The sequence below is a fragment of the Lepisma saccharinum genome, chromosome 5 (assembly GCF_977018435.1).
Source record: "Lepisma saccharinum chromosome 5, izLepSacc3.1, whole genome shotgun sequence".
Classification (NCBI taxonomy): domain Eukaryota; kingdom Metazoa; phylum Arthropoda; class Insecta; order Zygentoma; family Lepismatidae; genus Lepisma; species Lepisma saccharinum.
In genome coordinates this window covers 83,732,336-83,746,649 of record NC_139233.1, presented here as the reverse complement: position 1 = coordinate 83,746,649, position 14,314 = coordinate 83,732,336, and the positions used below count along the sequence as shown (strand labels likewise).

The 14,314-nt window shown below is 38.6% G+C and overlaps 1 protein-coding gene across 4 annotated transcripts in view; it reads right to left on the bottom strand.

Moving 5' to 3' along the window:
• The window catches only part of LOC145987916 (uncharacterized), a 44,126-nt gene that overhangs the window by 17,468 nt on the left and 12,344 nt on the right, over positions 1–14,314 (bottom strand). For all 4 annotated transcript variants that reach the window (XR_014441697.1, XM_083122732.1, XM_083122733.1 and 1 more), the window contains exons 2-3: positions 9,960–10,384; positions 6,549–6,628 (exon numbers count right to left, since the gene is read on the bottom strand). Coding sequence is in view for 3 of the 4 variants with exons in the window: in XM_083122732.1 (XP_082978858.1) it covers positions 6,549–6,628; positions 9,960–10,364 (485 nt within the window). In the remaining variant the exon portion in view is untranslated. The remainder of the gene's footprint in view (positions 1–6,548; positions 6,629–9,959; positions 10,385–14,314) is intronic.

Sequence of the window (14,314 nt, the reverse complement as noted above, 5' to 3'; positions counted from 1 at the left end):
AATTAATGATTAATTGATTGATTTGGTGTTTTAAGTCCACTTTATGCACATTAAGGCTAATCGGAATTGGACCTACAGTTTAAAGTGGGATCCGAACCACTCATGCCTCCACCAGGTATCGAACCTGGGACCCCTTGATTACAAAGCGACGACGCAACCACTGCGCCATCGGGGAGGCCCAATTAATGTTAATTATGATGTTGCAATCTCAGTAATGGTCAGCCCAATGGACATGAAATGCATATCAAAATGATGGCCGTGGAATGAAAATCAAATTTCCATATATCATTCTTGCACACTGTGCAAATTGAAAACAACAGAGATAATTGTTTTTCTTGGCAACAACAGAGATAATTGTTTTTCTTGGCAACTGTTTCCCGTGCAATTCATGCCATTGCTAAGAATGCACGTAGAGCAAATGAGTTTTGTTGCCAAGCATCGCCGCTTGCCCTTTAAACTCCGCATCCAAACTGCATTGGCATGGGAAATGAGCCGAAACTATGTGTTGCACAAAGGAAAACATTGTAGAGATGCTGCAACTTTCTTTTGACACTTCTGTATTAACATTCCTGCTATGCATTATTGCCTGAACTCCCACATATCCATAATAATTCTTATGTGCATTCTATCCAGACAGCCGGTCTCTCACTAGTTCGTGTGTTTGTTCGTATGCATATTATTGAGTGATGGCGATTCTGTGGTGATTTTTTTGTTGCATGAAAATGGCAAGATGGTAATATCATAGTGGTGCAAAAGAAATTATGGTCAGTGCCAAGAGATATTTCGACCAGGAGAAATGAATGGGTGCATCTCACGACATAAACGAAAGTGTCAAGTGCACAGGGCACATTTCACGACATAAACAAAAGTGTCAAGTGCATGGCAGAGTTTTGGGGCAGTTACGTCAGCACAGTGAAAAAGGTACGTAAAGAAAAAAGGGAACAACAGAAAGTTCCATCAACTAGAAAGGAAGGAAAAGGTCAACCCAATATTTTATTGGGCAAGTTTTTGCAAGGTGTGGTAAGAAGAAAGATACAAGACTTTCAGGGTGGCTACAAACAAGAAGAAATGAAATTTCCTGACTTTTCCAGGTTTTCCAGGACAAAATTTACATTTTCCCCTGACAATTATAAACTAAACTAAATCGATGTTTTTGCAAATGGAAATAATGAACTCATACAGATCCAGGTATGGATTTGTTAAGTACCAATATTATCTTCTATGGAAATGACTTAATTTCTCTATTCTCTATGATTTGAATTCAAACTGCAAAATAGTGAATTTGGAAAAGTATTATAATTCACAAGCTAGGGAAGGATTACGGAATTTTATCATACGCAGTAAGTTTAAAATAAATTATTTTTAAGTTACGACTAAATGAGATTAGAGTGAAGAGTGATTGAATAAGAAATAGAATTTGTAATTTATCAGTCTCCTTATACATTCTCAGTATTATATGTTGATATTTCCACTGAGGTTTGGAACCCTCTGCTTGCAAGAACCATGAATGCGGACTCATTTTTTGATGCATAAAGCTACTTCTCTCTTCACTGTACAGCAAACAACTTAACTCTTGCATAAGTGAAACAATTGAATTGTACAAAAGAAAGTGTCATATTTCCTTACATTATCAATGGGATTTCTGCTTCAGTACAGTATATCCAAGCGAAGTATTGTGAAACTGACAACATGCAGTTATACGTACCATTATTGCTGACGAAAAGGGTATGTAGATATTAGAAATTTAACACAATTTATAGAATTTATAGAATTACATTGTATAGGTAACTCATTTAGCTAACTAAACATTAAAACAGGAGCACTCTGTTAATAACAGCATCTGAAAGTTCATATAAAAGGGGCATCTTGAAAAAAGATCCAATGGTGACTGTACGCAGCACTAGTGGCCAGAGACTCACACACACATGCAGGCAGGAAGAAGTGGCATGTAGCTGTAATCTGGTACAGTCACGATTCAGCCATTTTAAGACAGTTCTAGGTTAAAGATTGCAGCTCTCTACAGTCTCCCACTGACTGTGATGTACCCTACGTGAAGTAATCTGATTTCTGCACGCTCAGAATTTGGCACAGAGCCACCAGCAATTGTGTGAGGTGTGCAGACCGGACGTCGTGAGTGATAGCATGGTCAAACGATGGTGCAGATAATTCACGGAAGGCCAATCGAATGTGCACAAGCCCATACAGCTGAGTACACGCGGGCCCTCTTGCATCACTTCAGAGTACTTGCACCACTCCCTGTACAGCCCTGGCCTTGAATGTACCGACTTTCATATCTTTGTTTAACTGAAGAGGTTTCTGGCAGGACAAGAATTTGACAACTACACTGCGGTAGAGATAGTTCCAGTCTTTGCTGTCAGACACACATGCCATGAGCATACAAAATTTAGTGCCATGCTACGACAAATGCCAGAATAACAGTGGTGATTATGCTGAAAATTAGGTTAGAACTCACTGTTGCTAATGCAATAAATTACTACAATATTCTTGTTTTATTTATGCCTAATCAGTAGAGACCTTGATTTTTTTTTTCAAATTGGTGTATTTTTTATTTTTTACTATTCGGTGTTATATTCCACGAAATTCACATTTTCATTTTAGCGCATTTTCTGGCACATACCTGAAATTATACCTTCATGGTGTTTTTAAACTAAGTTTCCTCCAAGTATGCGCTTGATACAATGCTGGGTGGGCGCCGGAGCAGTTTGAACAGGTGGAAAAGATCCCAGTTCTCCCCCGCAGGGGATCGACCCCAGGTCTCTCGCATGGTAGTCGGATGCCCTAACGACTGAGTACCATTATTTATCGCTCGACAAATGCCGATGGTGCGCACTTAGCTTGGTAATTCAAAACACATCTCGTGCGACAAATACTGAAGATACGGCTCCCATGTGACGGTAGATACGCACTCGATCTTCTGTTAAAACCCTGCCACTTTGCTCTGCTCTGTGGTGCAAATTGTTTTCATAGAAGTTGAAAAAATCGTGGGAAATACATGATTTAATGTGGCTGTCGGAAGTATTCCATGTATAAGAAACATTATAGTTTACTCTTGAATAAAATGTTGGAAAACTTGCATGTTCTATATACACAAATATGGCACATTTTGTTTCTTTAAGCCTAGAAAAGACAAGAATGTAGGATTTCATGGAATTTTTCTTTTTTTAAAAAAAAAAATCGCTAAAAATGCCAACAATTCGCATTATTTCGATATTTCGAACGGGCGAAAAATGTGTCCAGGCATCACTGCACATTCATAAACACAACTTCACAGCAATTAAAGTTTTTCACGTTTTCGCGTTTGAGAAAAAATCAAGGTCCCTACTAATTGGAAATAACCTTCTGGGCACCCCTCATATAAATCAGTAGATGAAAAGTGAAAATTTAGCAGGGCTGGCAGAGAAAAGTCAATTCTTGAAGAAAGTGATATGCTTTTATGATTGAATAATTCGACTAAATATAATATTTACATATTTATTATTAGTATTTTATTTCATAATATTGGACATTAACTTCACTCAGTGAGAGATTAATGACAATCTCTCACGAGTTTAAACAGACAGGACAGAGAGTGGCGTTAATTTCATTGCAATACTAGTAAAAAAAAAAAGGGTAAAGTGCTCCCCTGTGCTCTGCACCATGCCATGATGGTGTATAGGGGAGTGTGGGGTTAGGGCACAACACTTTCTTGATCATGGCCGAAGGTGGAGGTGATGTGATCAGCACCACGCTCCTGGCTGCCTTTACCACCCAGAGTTTCCTCAAGGTACCCACTTTATACGACGCTAGGTGGGTGCCGGAGCCGCTTGAACAGGTCGAAAAAAATCCCGGTTCTCCCCTGCCAGGGATCGAACCCGGGTGTCTCGCATGGTAGTCAGATGCCCAAACGACTGAGCTACCATGGCTATCTAGTGTTGCAGTAAATTTGAGGTTGGGAGTATTCACTTGCCAAATTTTTATAACGTTCACCAATGCAGATTTATGTTTCACTTTTTCGTGATAGTATTCAATATGTATCCCGTTTTGTTGGATTCTCCTTGATATCTAAGAATAGTAAAATGTCATTGTAAACGTGTCAACTTGTGCGAAACCAGTAATATGTCAGGATGATGAAAGTAAACCTTTGTAAGCACTGCTACATTAGATAGGGTGAAGTGAGCCAGGAGAGTAATAAAATTCCATCAGCATGCGATTTTTGTTGGATGTTGCAGTCCAAAGACATCCAACAAAAATCAATTCCATAAGAGTGCCATGCATGCAATTTCTGTCGCATGTTGTAGTGAGATACTTTGTCGGTACTCGATACTCGACAAATATCGTATGGATCACTGGAGTCTATTTGTTTCCATGTTCCTACAGTTTGTCCAACAAAATGCCTTATATCGGACGGCGCTACCCGCTCCCAGCCCCTCCATCTGTTGACAGTTCTGTCCCCTTACTACTCCCACACAGACAAGAAAAAATGATAATGCAATGCATTTTCCATGTAATACTTAGAGAGCTTGTCAAAAACTACTAATCTAGTGTACAAACACGAAATAATAAATAATCAAATGTCTAGAAGTAAAAGGTAAAAAAGGTAAAGTGCTCCCCTGTGCTTAGCACAACGCCATGAAAGCGTATAGGGGGTGTGGGGGTAACACCCCACACTTCCTTGATCCGGTCGTGAGTGGGGGTGATGTGATCAGCATCACGCCCCTGACTGCCTTTACCCCCCAGGGTTTCCCCCAGGTACCCATGTTATTCGACGCTGGGTGGGCGCCGGGGCCGCTTCCATCGTTTGAAAAGTTCCCGGATTTGAAACGTGAAACAAACAAACTACGATATCAATGAATATCAACTGACCGAACAGAACTGTTGATGTGTACTCTAACACTGGAACATGTGACAACTATGAAAAAAAAACTTGAGCCTCACGTGTTTATTTCCAAGGCACAGTCAAATTTCTAAAGGAGATGAAGAAAACCTTGAGGCAGACACAGACAAGAGTTCTTGTTAAACTTCAGTGAAAATTATTCATATCAAATTCAATATGGAGCTCAAGGTATTGCTGGACCAGTGACAGCTGTACACTACAGAAAAATCCTTTCATTGGCTGCCTTAAGGGAAAAGGAAAAAAAAGATGTGTGCCATGTTCCAGTATTATGCATTATTTCTTGCATGAACCCACCTGTTACCAAAGGTACTGGAAGAGTATATACTTTTCCGAAAAGAAAGTCCAATATGTGCAACAGGCTGCTTTTTATGGGAAATAAAATCAAAGTGATATTGACTCTCACATATACCTCTTTCTACTGAGAAATACAGGCTACTACCACGGCCTTGGCAATGACCAATCTGTAAAATTCTGAAACTTTAGCCTCCTGTTTCTCAATCACTATGATACTTATAATTGGGAAAAGAGACATGGTAGTATATAAATATGGAGAAACTAGTACTCACTTTATCCGCGAAACTGGTTTTTCTTCTTTGTTCTATTAATATATGATGCAGAGTGCGAGTGCAAGGCACATTACATTGGCAGATCCATCAGATCTGTCAATGAAAAAATCCAACAGCACCTAACTGATGCAAGAAAAAAGCCCACCCCACTACTGGTCTTGCCAAACACATCAAATACCATAGCCATAAAATTCAAAAGGTACAATTCAAATACACTGTCCACACACTCGTAGACACCAAAATCAAGGAAACGCATGCCATAATGCACTTCCCGCATGAGCTGAACATCGATAGCGGACAGGCACACCACACGTGGATTCCCCAACTACAACAGTTAACACCTGGGAAATAGCAGACGACACGGGCGCAGACGTACAGTTAACAGCAGCTCACCTAGCGGCGGCCGGAGAACTACAAACAAAAGATGCACGCCAAGCAACAGTATAGAGAGTTCCAACGAGGATGGTGGCAGTGGCCACTGAAATTAATAGAGCAAAGAAGAAAAAACAGTTTCGCGGATAAACTGAGTAGGCTACTAGTTTCTCCATATTTTTATTATTATGATACCTAGCAGAAAAATTTTCCATGTGTTCATAGCTTTGGTAGTATTGACAAATACCCAACGTTTAGTTAAAATCTAAATTGGTGATAATATAATTAAGCCTTGTTTCCATATTAAAAACACTAAGTTGCTGACCAAGGCAGTTCATTAAGATAAAAAATACTTAACAGGTAACGTTTCAACCCTGTATCAGGGTCTTCCTCAGACGAAGAACTAGTGACCCTGCTATGTGTATGTAATCTTTCTGTGTGTAGTATTTTTCATCATTTTAGTTTAGTTCTTCGTCTGAGTAAGACCCTGATACAGGGTTGAAACGTTACCTGTTAAGTATTTTTTATTTTAATAAACTGCCTTGGTCAGCAACTTAGTGTTCTTAAATTGGTGGGTATCATTCTGATATTTTGATGAGTGATTTGATGTGGAATAAGTATGTTCTTATATTTTTATTTTATATATATCCTGATTTTAACACAGGTAAGACCATGTACCTTTAACATGTTATGTAACACATTTGTAATCTATATACCTTATAGCTTCAGCCATTACATTCCATTGATTATTCACATGTAAATCTGTCTTCTGTTGCAATAAACTTCGCCTGGTTGCCTGTAAAGAAAAATGTATTTTTCTATAAACTAATTGATCAAACAAACTAAATTTTTCAAATTCATCATTGTATTTGGTCTAGGAATTAATTCGTGCGGTTGTTACGCACACATTGAAGCTGTAGTTCAAACACAAAATACATAAATACCTTAAGAAAAATATTGTCCATCGCAAGCCACCACTTTCGCCCATCTGTCAGCCAAGTTACGGATTCCATGGCGAAAGAAGTCATCATCCTTTGAAGCGATCCAGTCAGAGACCCATTTTTCGATATCTTCTGAAGAAGTGAACCGCTGTCCAATCAAATGGTTATTCATGCAATCGAACAAGTAGTAGTCCGAAGGAACAACGTCTGGTGAATATGGCGGGTGGGGTAAAACTTCCCATCAGACATTTTCTAAATAGGTTTTGACCGGTTTTGCAACATGTGGGCGAGCGTTATCATGTTGAAAAATAAGTTTATCATGTCTGTTCTCCCATTCTGGTCGTTTCCTGGCCAGAGCTTGCTTCAAACACATTAATTGTCGTCGATAACGTTCTCCATTAATAGTTTCACCCGGTTGCAGCAGCTCATAGTACACCACACCTTTCATATCCCACCATATGCACAGCATAACCTTTGCACAGTGAATATCTCGTTTCGGTTGTGATGGACCTGGTTCACCTGGCTTCACCCAGGCCTTTTTTCGTTTCGGGTTCTCGTAATGGATCCACTTCTCATCGCCAGTAACAATGCGATGCAAAAACCCCTTTCTTTTCTGTCTTTCAAGCAGCAATTCGCAAATGGTTTTTCGTCTTTCAACGTCTCTGTCTTTCAATTCATGTGGAACCCAATGTGACATCTTTTGAATCATTCCCATGGCTTTGAGGCATTTGGAAACTGTTTGACATGAATAATGATCGAGCAATGCTCTCAATTCTTCGTCTTCAAATTTTTTTTGGCTGTCCAGGTCGCTCTTGGTCTTCCAGGCTGAAATCACCACTTCTAAACCATGCAAACCACTTCTGACATGTTCGCTCAGCTAGCGCATGGTCACCATACACTTCCACCAAAATACGATGACTTTCGGTAGCACTTTTCTGCATGTTAAAGTAATGAAGCAGAACACCCCGCAAAAACACTTTATCTGGCACGAACTGCACCATGTTCAGTTGACTACAAAATGCTGTTGTTGACGCGTCAATCAACTGCCCTATACTACGAACGATGCGCGCTGACAGGAGTTTTCAACGCATGTGTGGCTACACAGAACTGTGGGACGATACGCTCGTTACGCCATATCTTGTCCAGGTGCATGAATTAATTCCTAGACCAAATAGTAACACACAGAAAATAATAATATGCCATCAAAGCCAATGATGCATCCCCTCTACAATAATAATAATAATAATACCCTATACTCTCATTTTTATTGTAATTTGAGAATTGAATGACTGTTGACACTTTTCAGAAGCAGTTTAAAATCTTCATCTGATATCTCCCAAAGTCTCTGAAGCAGTTCTGTGATGTCTCTTGACAACTGTACAGTAAAATAGAAACACTTTTCACAGATAAAGAGTACAATTAAGGAAGTCCCCTTTTCAACTGCGGCTAGAAGATCACTTGCTTGGGATGGTTCACTCAGACAGCTCCACCTAACTGACAAGGTTGAAGAAATTTAACAAAAACATGAAGTGAATCATGTTTTTCTAGAAATCGAGTTTTACACACTGACAATAGTATGTTTCTACTGTGTGGTACATAAGGCAATAAGTGTTTTTAGTAGTTCACATCTGCATACATTATTTCTAAAAAACACAAACTTCACTGACTGTACGAAAACAGTTTCTCACTGAAGTGTCAGATATTCAGCTGATATATCACTACCCAGTGTAAACAAAAAAAAAAAACCTTTTAGTGGATGTTATTTTCAGAATCCACACACATGAGAGAATTCACATAGATAGAATTTTCTATACTTGCCACATCAAGTTTTGAATTTTTGAATTTGGATTAACTTATTTTGGGTGCGTCAGCACTGAGGCTCTTTGCACCCGTCACACTATACGGGGTCCAGTCCCTTATCATAACAAAAATAAAAGCGTGTCTGAAAACTAAAATTTCCTTATCTTGGTTAAAGGCTGAGGCTAAAAAGGGCGCTCAGCACAAATAAGGACAAAACACAGGACAACACAGAATTATACTGGCCATGGGACCAGTCACCAGAGCATCGTTAGTCTGCAGTCCAGGGTGTACTACGTGGGCCACATCAAGAGTCTCATCGAAAATTATGCAGGATCTACCATAGTACATGGTGTAGGGCTAGAGGTATACAAAAATAACTGCTTATAATGTGAAAACTGCTATTTGTATTGTCTCGTAGTGAAGCTCAGTTGGTTGACCATCGATCCAAGATATCAGTTGTCCACTTGGACGATCAATCGTGCTGCTGACTCGTGCATGTGCAGAAACTGTTTGGCCACAGAGATCCCCAGATTTGACACCATTAGAATATTTTGCATGGGGCTTCATTAAAGATGTTGTGCACAATGGAAAGTTCATAATTTTGATGATTTGAGAAAGCATATCATTGTGCTAATAACGCCTCAAATGCTGGTCAACACTTGGCACAAGCTTGACTATTCGTTTGGATATGTGTCGAGCTACAAATTGTGCTAACATTGAGGTGTACCACCATACATAAAAATCTTCTGAGTTACTTTGTACATAACCAGGAGAAGAAAGTTAATAAACTTTACAGATGCTAAAATATATGTGTGTATTTTTGTATAACTCTAGCCTGGACTTCAAAAAGAAGAAAGGAATTTGGAAGGGGGGGGGGGGGGTTGGTCCGCGCGGACCAACCCCCTGGATATGCCCTTGTATGCCATGCAGGAGGTATCAGACAAGAAAAAATCGTCAGCTGGACTTCAACCACAATCTCTTATCAAACATAGTCAGTGAAATCCTAATCCTAATGCAGTGATATCAAAAATATTGGTTTACATTTAAGCACTGAGGCTTATCCAGTTTTTATGTGTTGGAGATGACCATCTCACAAAATAATGTAAAAATACACATATTTAATTTACTCTGGAGTAAAAGTGAATTTTATGATGAAACCCTCGTTCACCCAGGTGATCCTATAAAGATGATTAATTAAGTATAGTTGCAATAGATTACTATTGATATGTTTATATTATCTATTCTGAAAACTTTAAATTACTACAATGTTTAAGCATTGGTACATGATCTTCAGTATTAAAGAAATATATCTACATTAGCTCACTTGGTTTAACGTCTTAACTACTTATTCTATAGGAAAAACATAGAATATAAAATATATTATACCTCCAAATGCCGTAAATCCATTACATAAGAAGGATTAACTTTACTGGAACAACTGTCAGCTTTCAGTCTATTCAAGGATTCTTCACTAAATACACTGCACTTGCGGAACATGTCAACAATTTCACTGAATTGTGACAGATTCTCTGTACTTGCACACTCTGCATTCCATGCAGTCTTTGGAAACTTCCTTTGCCATGTACTCAACTCTTCATCGGCTCCGTCTATATTGCTTGAAGAAAGACTAGCATCACGAGTTTTTAATTTTGCACTGTTCACATCCAGTGACATGCTGCTATGTCTACGAGATGTAACAACTCGAGGCATAAATAGACTATTTTCATCTACTAGAGTGATATCGCTACAGCTTGATGAAGATTTTTTATTGGAGAGCTTGGTGTCATTCATCTTGCAGACGTTTGTTCTTTCTGAAAGGAAAATATAATAGTAAATACACAACTTCTGTCTTTAATAATTCTCTGAATATTACTGACAAAGAACATTAGCATACAATGTCAATTGGACATCAGCCATTATCTAGTGCTTTAACCTTTTGAGTCCTAAGGCCATGTAACCACCTTGGCCCTGAGCGTATTTTGAGCAAAATGCAGTTTCACTTAAATGAGTGTAGATCGGAGGCTAATTGCCCTAGAGAGATGAGTGATATACCGTTGTACGCGGAATGAAGCAGAGATTCAGACAATATAAAATGTATGCAAATTCGGCATTTATGTGGCAGGGGAGGGGGATAACTCTCAAAATTCCAAAATTTCGGGGGAAAAAATTGGGTCCCCCCTCCCCCCGCAAGAAAAAAGTACATGACAGTGTCGACATGCACATGGAAATGATCGCTGATATGTAAGGAACACAAAAATATTTGCATGATTATCATATGACCAATGTAACGTGACTTGTACCCCCAAAGGAATGGTCGGCACGCCACTGACTCAAGCTTCAAAATGCAACGGTATCTTGAAATGACCTTAGCTCAGAGACTATTTGCCCTGGAGATATGAACGATATACCGTTGTACGCAGAATGAATCACAGACTCAGACAATATATAATTTATGCACATTCGGCCTACATATGGAGGGGTAAAGGAGGGAAATCCACTGAAAAATACTTTTTTTTTAAAAAAAAATGGGGTTTCTACCACCCCCCCCCCCCAAAAAAAAAGGATATGAAAAGTTCAAAATGCACATAGAAATTATCGCTTGCAAGTAAGAAACAGAAAAATATTTGCATCATTGTCATATGACCAATGTAACGTGAGTTGTACCCCAGAAACGAAAGGTTTGTACACCACTGTCTCAAGCTTCGGAATTGAGCGAAATGCAGAGTTACATTGAAATGACTATAGCTCAGAAACTAAATGCCCTAGAGATGTGAAAGATAAACCATTGTACCCAGAATGAATCACAGATTCAGACGACATATAATTTATGCACATTCGGCATACATATGGAGGGGGAGCACTTCTTCATCCCACTCGGAGTCTGTATCCATATCCTCCAGCTCATCTCTGATTTCATCAGAACGGAGATCACCGGGGGCAGCCATGGTCGACTATAAGCCTTTTTGGGGACACAGCAGGCACAAACGACACTTTTCACACCACAAGAAAAACACGTAGATGACAAAAAAGTCATTGGAAGTCTGTCACTCAAAAAATATCCTCACACTTGGGCACAAAACGACACACACGTACGCACAACTTTCACGGACGAAAAGCTAGAACGCAGTGAAAAATGAGTGCCGATTCTTGCAGCAGCTTGAAATTCTATTTTTAGAGAATGCAGGGTAACCTGTGTTGCAACTTGTGCTCAAAAACACAGGTTTCCTTCAGCGTGCCGCAGATTCAACGCCCGCATGGAAAACTTTCATTTTGACATCGGATACTGATAAACAAGCTTGCAGTTACCAGGCGGGAGTGAAAAGCAGTGCTTTAGAACAACAAAGCCGGTCTTCCTTTGTCGGCAAAAATTTTCCCTTGAAAAGAGACGCAAAAGAGAAGTCCCTTTTCCTGCCTTTCCCCCCCCATTTTCATGAAGAAAAAAGTGCAAGAAACATTTCTGTTAAATACATGTGTTAGGAACAATATAAAAAAAATAATCGAAATTCTAGCCAAAAATAGAAAGTTATAACGTAAAAACTACGACCTTGACACAGCATCTCGATCGAGACACTTGAGACCGCGAGGGTTACATTTGGGTATCTCGACCGAGACGTTTGGGACCCAAAAGGTTAAATTATACTTATTCTTACTAGTTGCAAAATAGCCGCCCTTTTTGAATGGACGTTTTTTTTTCCGTTAAAAAGCCGGCTTGTTTGAAAAAAAAAAACAACGAAATTTTGGCTTTTTACTAATTACAGCTAACCTATTTCACTTGAAGTCACTGTTATGAGTTTACAGGTTTGTAGTGACATATTTTACAACTAGATAAAAAAATACTGGGTGTGTGTGTTACCCCCACACCCCCTATATGCCTTCATGGCATGGTACTAAGCACAGGGGACCACTTTACCTTTTTTAGATAAAAAAATTACACGATTTAGCAGCGAAGAGACTGATATTGGCCAATCCCAGTGGACACATATTGCATAGTGGTTCATATACAATTTTAATTTTAATCCTAGCTTACCAAGGGGAGAGGGGGAGGGGACTTGCAGACTAACCATATCTATTTTTTTAGACTTTCCAACTGCTTGAAAATAAATTACATTGATCTCTAGTATGCTCCCAATATTCTTGCATTACTTTTGCTCATAAAAAAATAAATGTAATGTAAATAGGAGGCAAAGTGCATTTGGTGGGCATATCAGGTGCCATCTTTGAATGCATCGCATTCGAGACACTAATGCCAGTGACAGTGTACAGTGGGATCCATGAGTATTACCATGCAAATTGCCCATCACCATGTTCGTGCACTTTATTTGACCCAATAAGAGCTTCAAGAATTAAAAGAAAACTCGAAACAAGCTGTTGTCAACTTCTGCACCAGCATACATAAAAATCAATCGCTTAAAAACACGTAGGATGTAAGAGAAAAATTAATGAAAATAGTCATGGACAATTTGCATGGTAATACTCATGGATCCCACTGTACAATTGGTTCGTAATGATGGTGATTTTTGTAATTATTATATTTAATAAACAACTGCACTTCTACAGACAAAGAAGCATTAATAAAAAATTATTATAGATTTTGTCAGTTTTAGTGAATGATAAAATATATGTGACACACTAATGCAATAATTGGTTATTATTTTTTATTAATGATAGTAACTTTTGTAATTATTATAATTAATAAATAACTGCACATATATAATCAGCAAAGGAAGCAGTGATTCAATAATAAAATGGTATCTTGAATTCTAGTGATAAGAAGAAAAGTCTGGGCCTGTGAAGTCCTGATGAGCACATCTGACCATGAAATGGACTTAAAGCAACCCAACATGTTTGTGTCTCAATTTAAATGTTGATGTCATAAAATATGTAACAAATGTTAATATCAAAATATTCGATGCTTCGGAACAATTAAAAATCTTTACTGTTCACAACACATATGCAGAAGTATACATATTACGTGAATGTATGTATATATCCTGTTTAACGGAGCTCTGAGATGAAAGCAACATGTGGCTCTAGGAAACCAACCTTTAGAAGTAAATGAAACCTTTGAATTCAGACCGAAGCAACAAGTGGCATGTTTCACTTCGAAGCAGACCCTCAGTAATCCATTCAACCTTTTGAACCAAAGTGCAACAACGAGCTAAACATGTCACTTGCATGTTGCTCGCACTATACTGTTGCATCGTGCCACTTTGGTCTGTTGTTGTTGCATGTACGGTGTATGTCTTGCTTTATACTAAAGAAGACTGTATCTGTGACTTCAGTCTGCAAGCTCCTTCAATGGTGCACATCATGTCATCTTGGTCTTGTTTGTGCATGCATGGTGAATGCTTGCTTTCAGACTGAAGGGGACCATGTCACTTGATGGTGACACCTCCCACTGTCATGTGTTGCTTCGGTCTGAATGTTCTCTGTACTAAAAGATTGTTAGCTACTTCATCAGAGATTAAGATTTAATTTAGCCTTTAATCACAAAGAACAAATTGTAAGTACTGTTGTTGGAAAAAGGACGGCTTTTGAAAGAAGGTTGAACTATGATTATGCCATAGTTGATATATTAATATCAATTAAGGGTGCATATTAATTTTCATATAAACTTTAAATATCAGAAATGTATTTGTGAGAAATTGTTGAGATCACGGCACTGACTTGTAAGAAATAAATTTACTGGGCTGTAGTCTCACAAAGTTTGAGAATCACTGTAAAAATCAGTCAAAATTCAT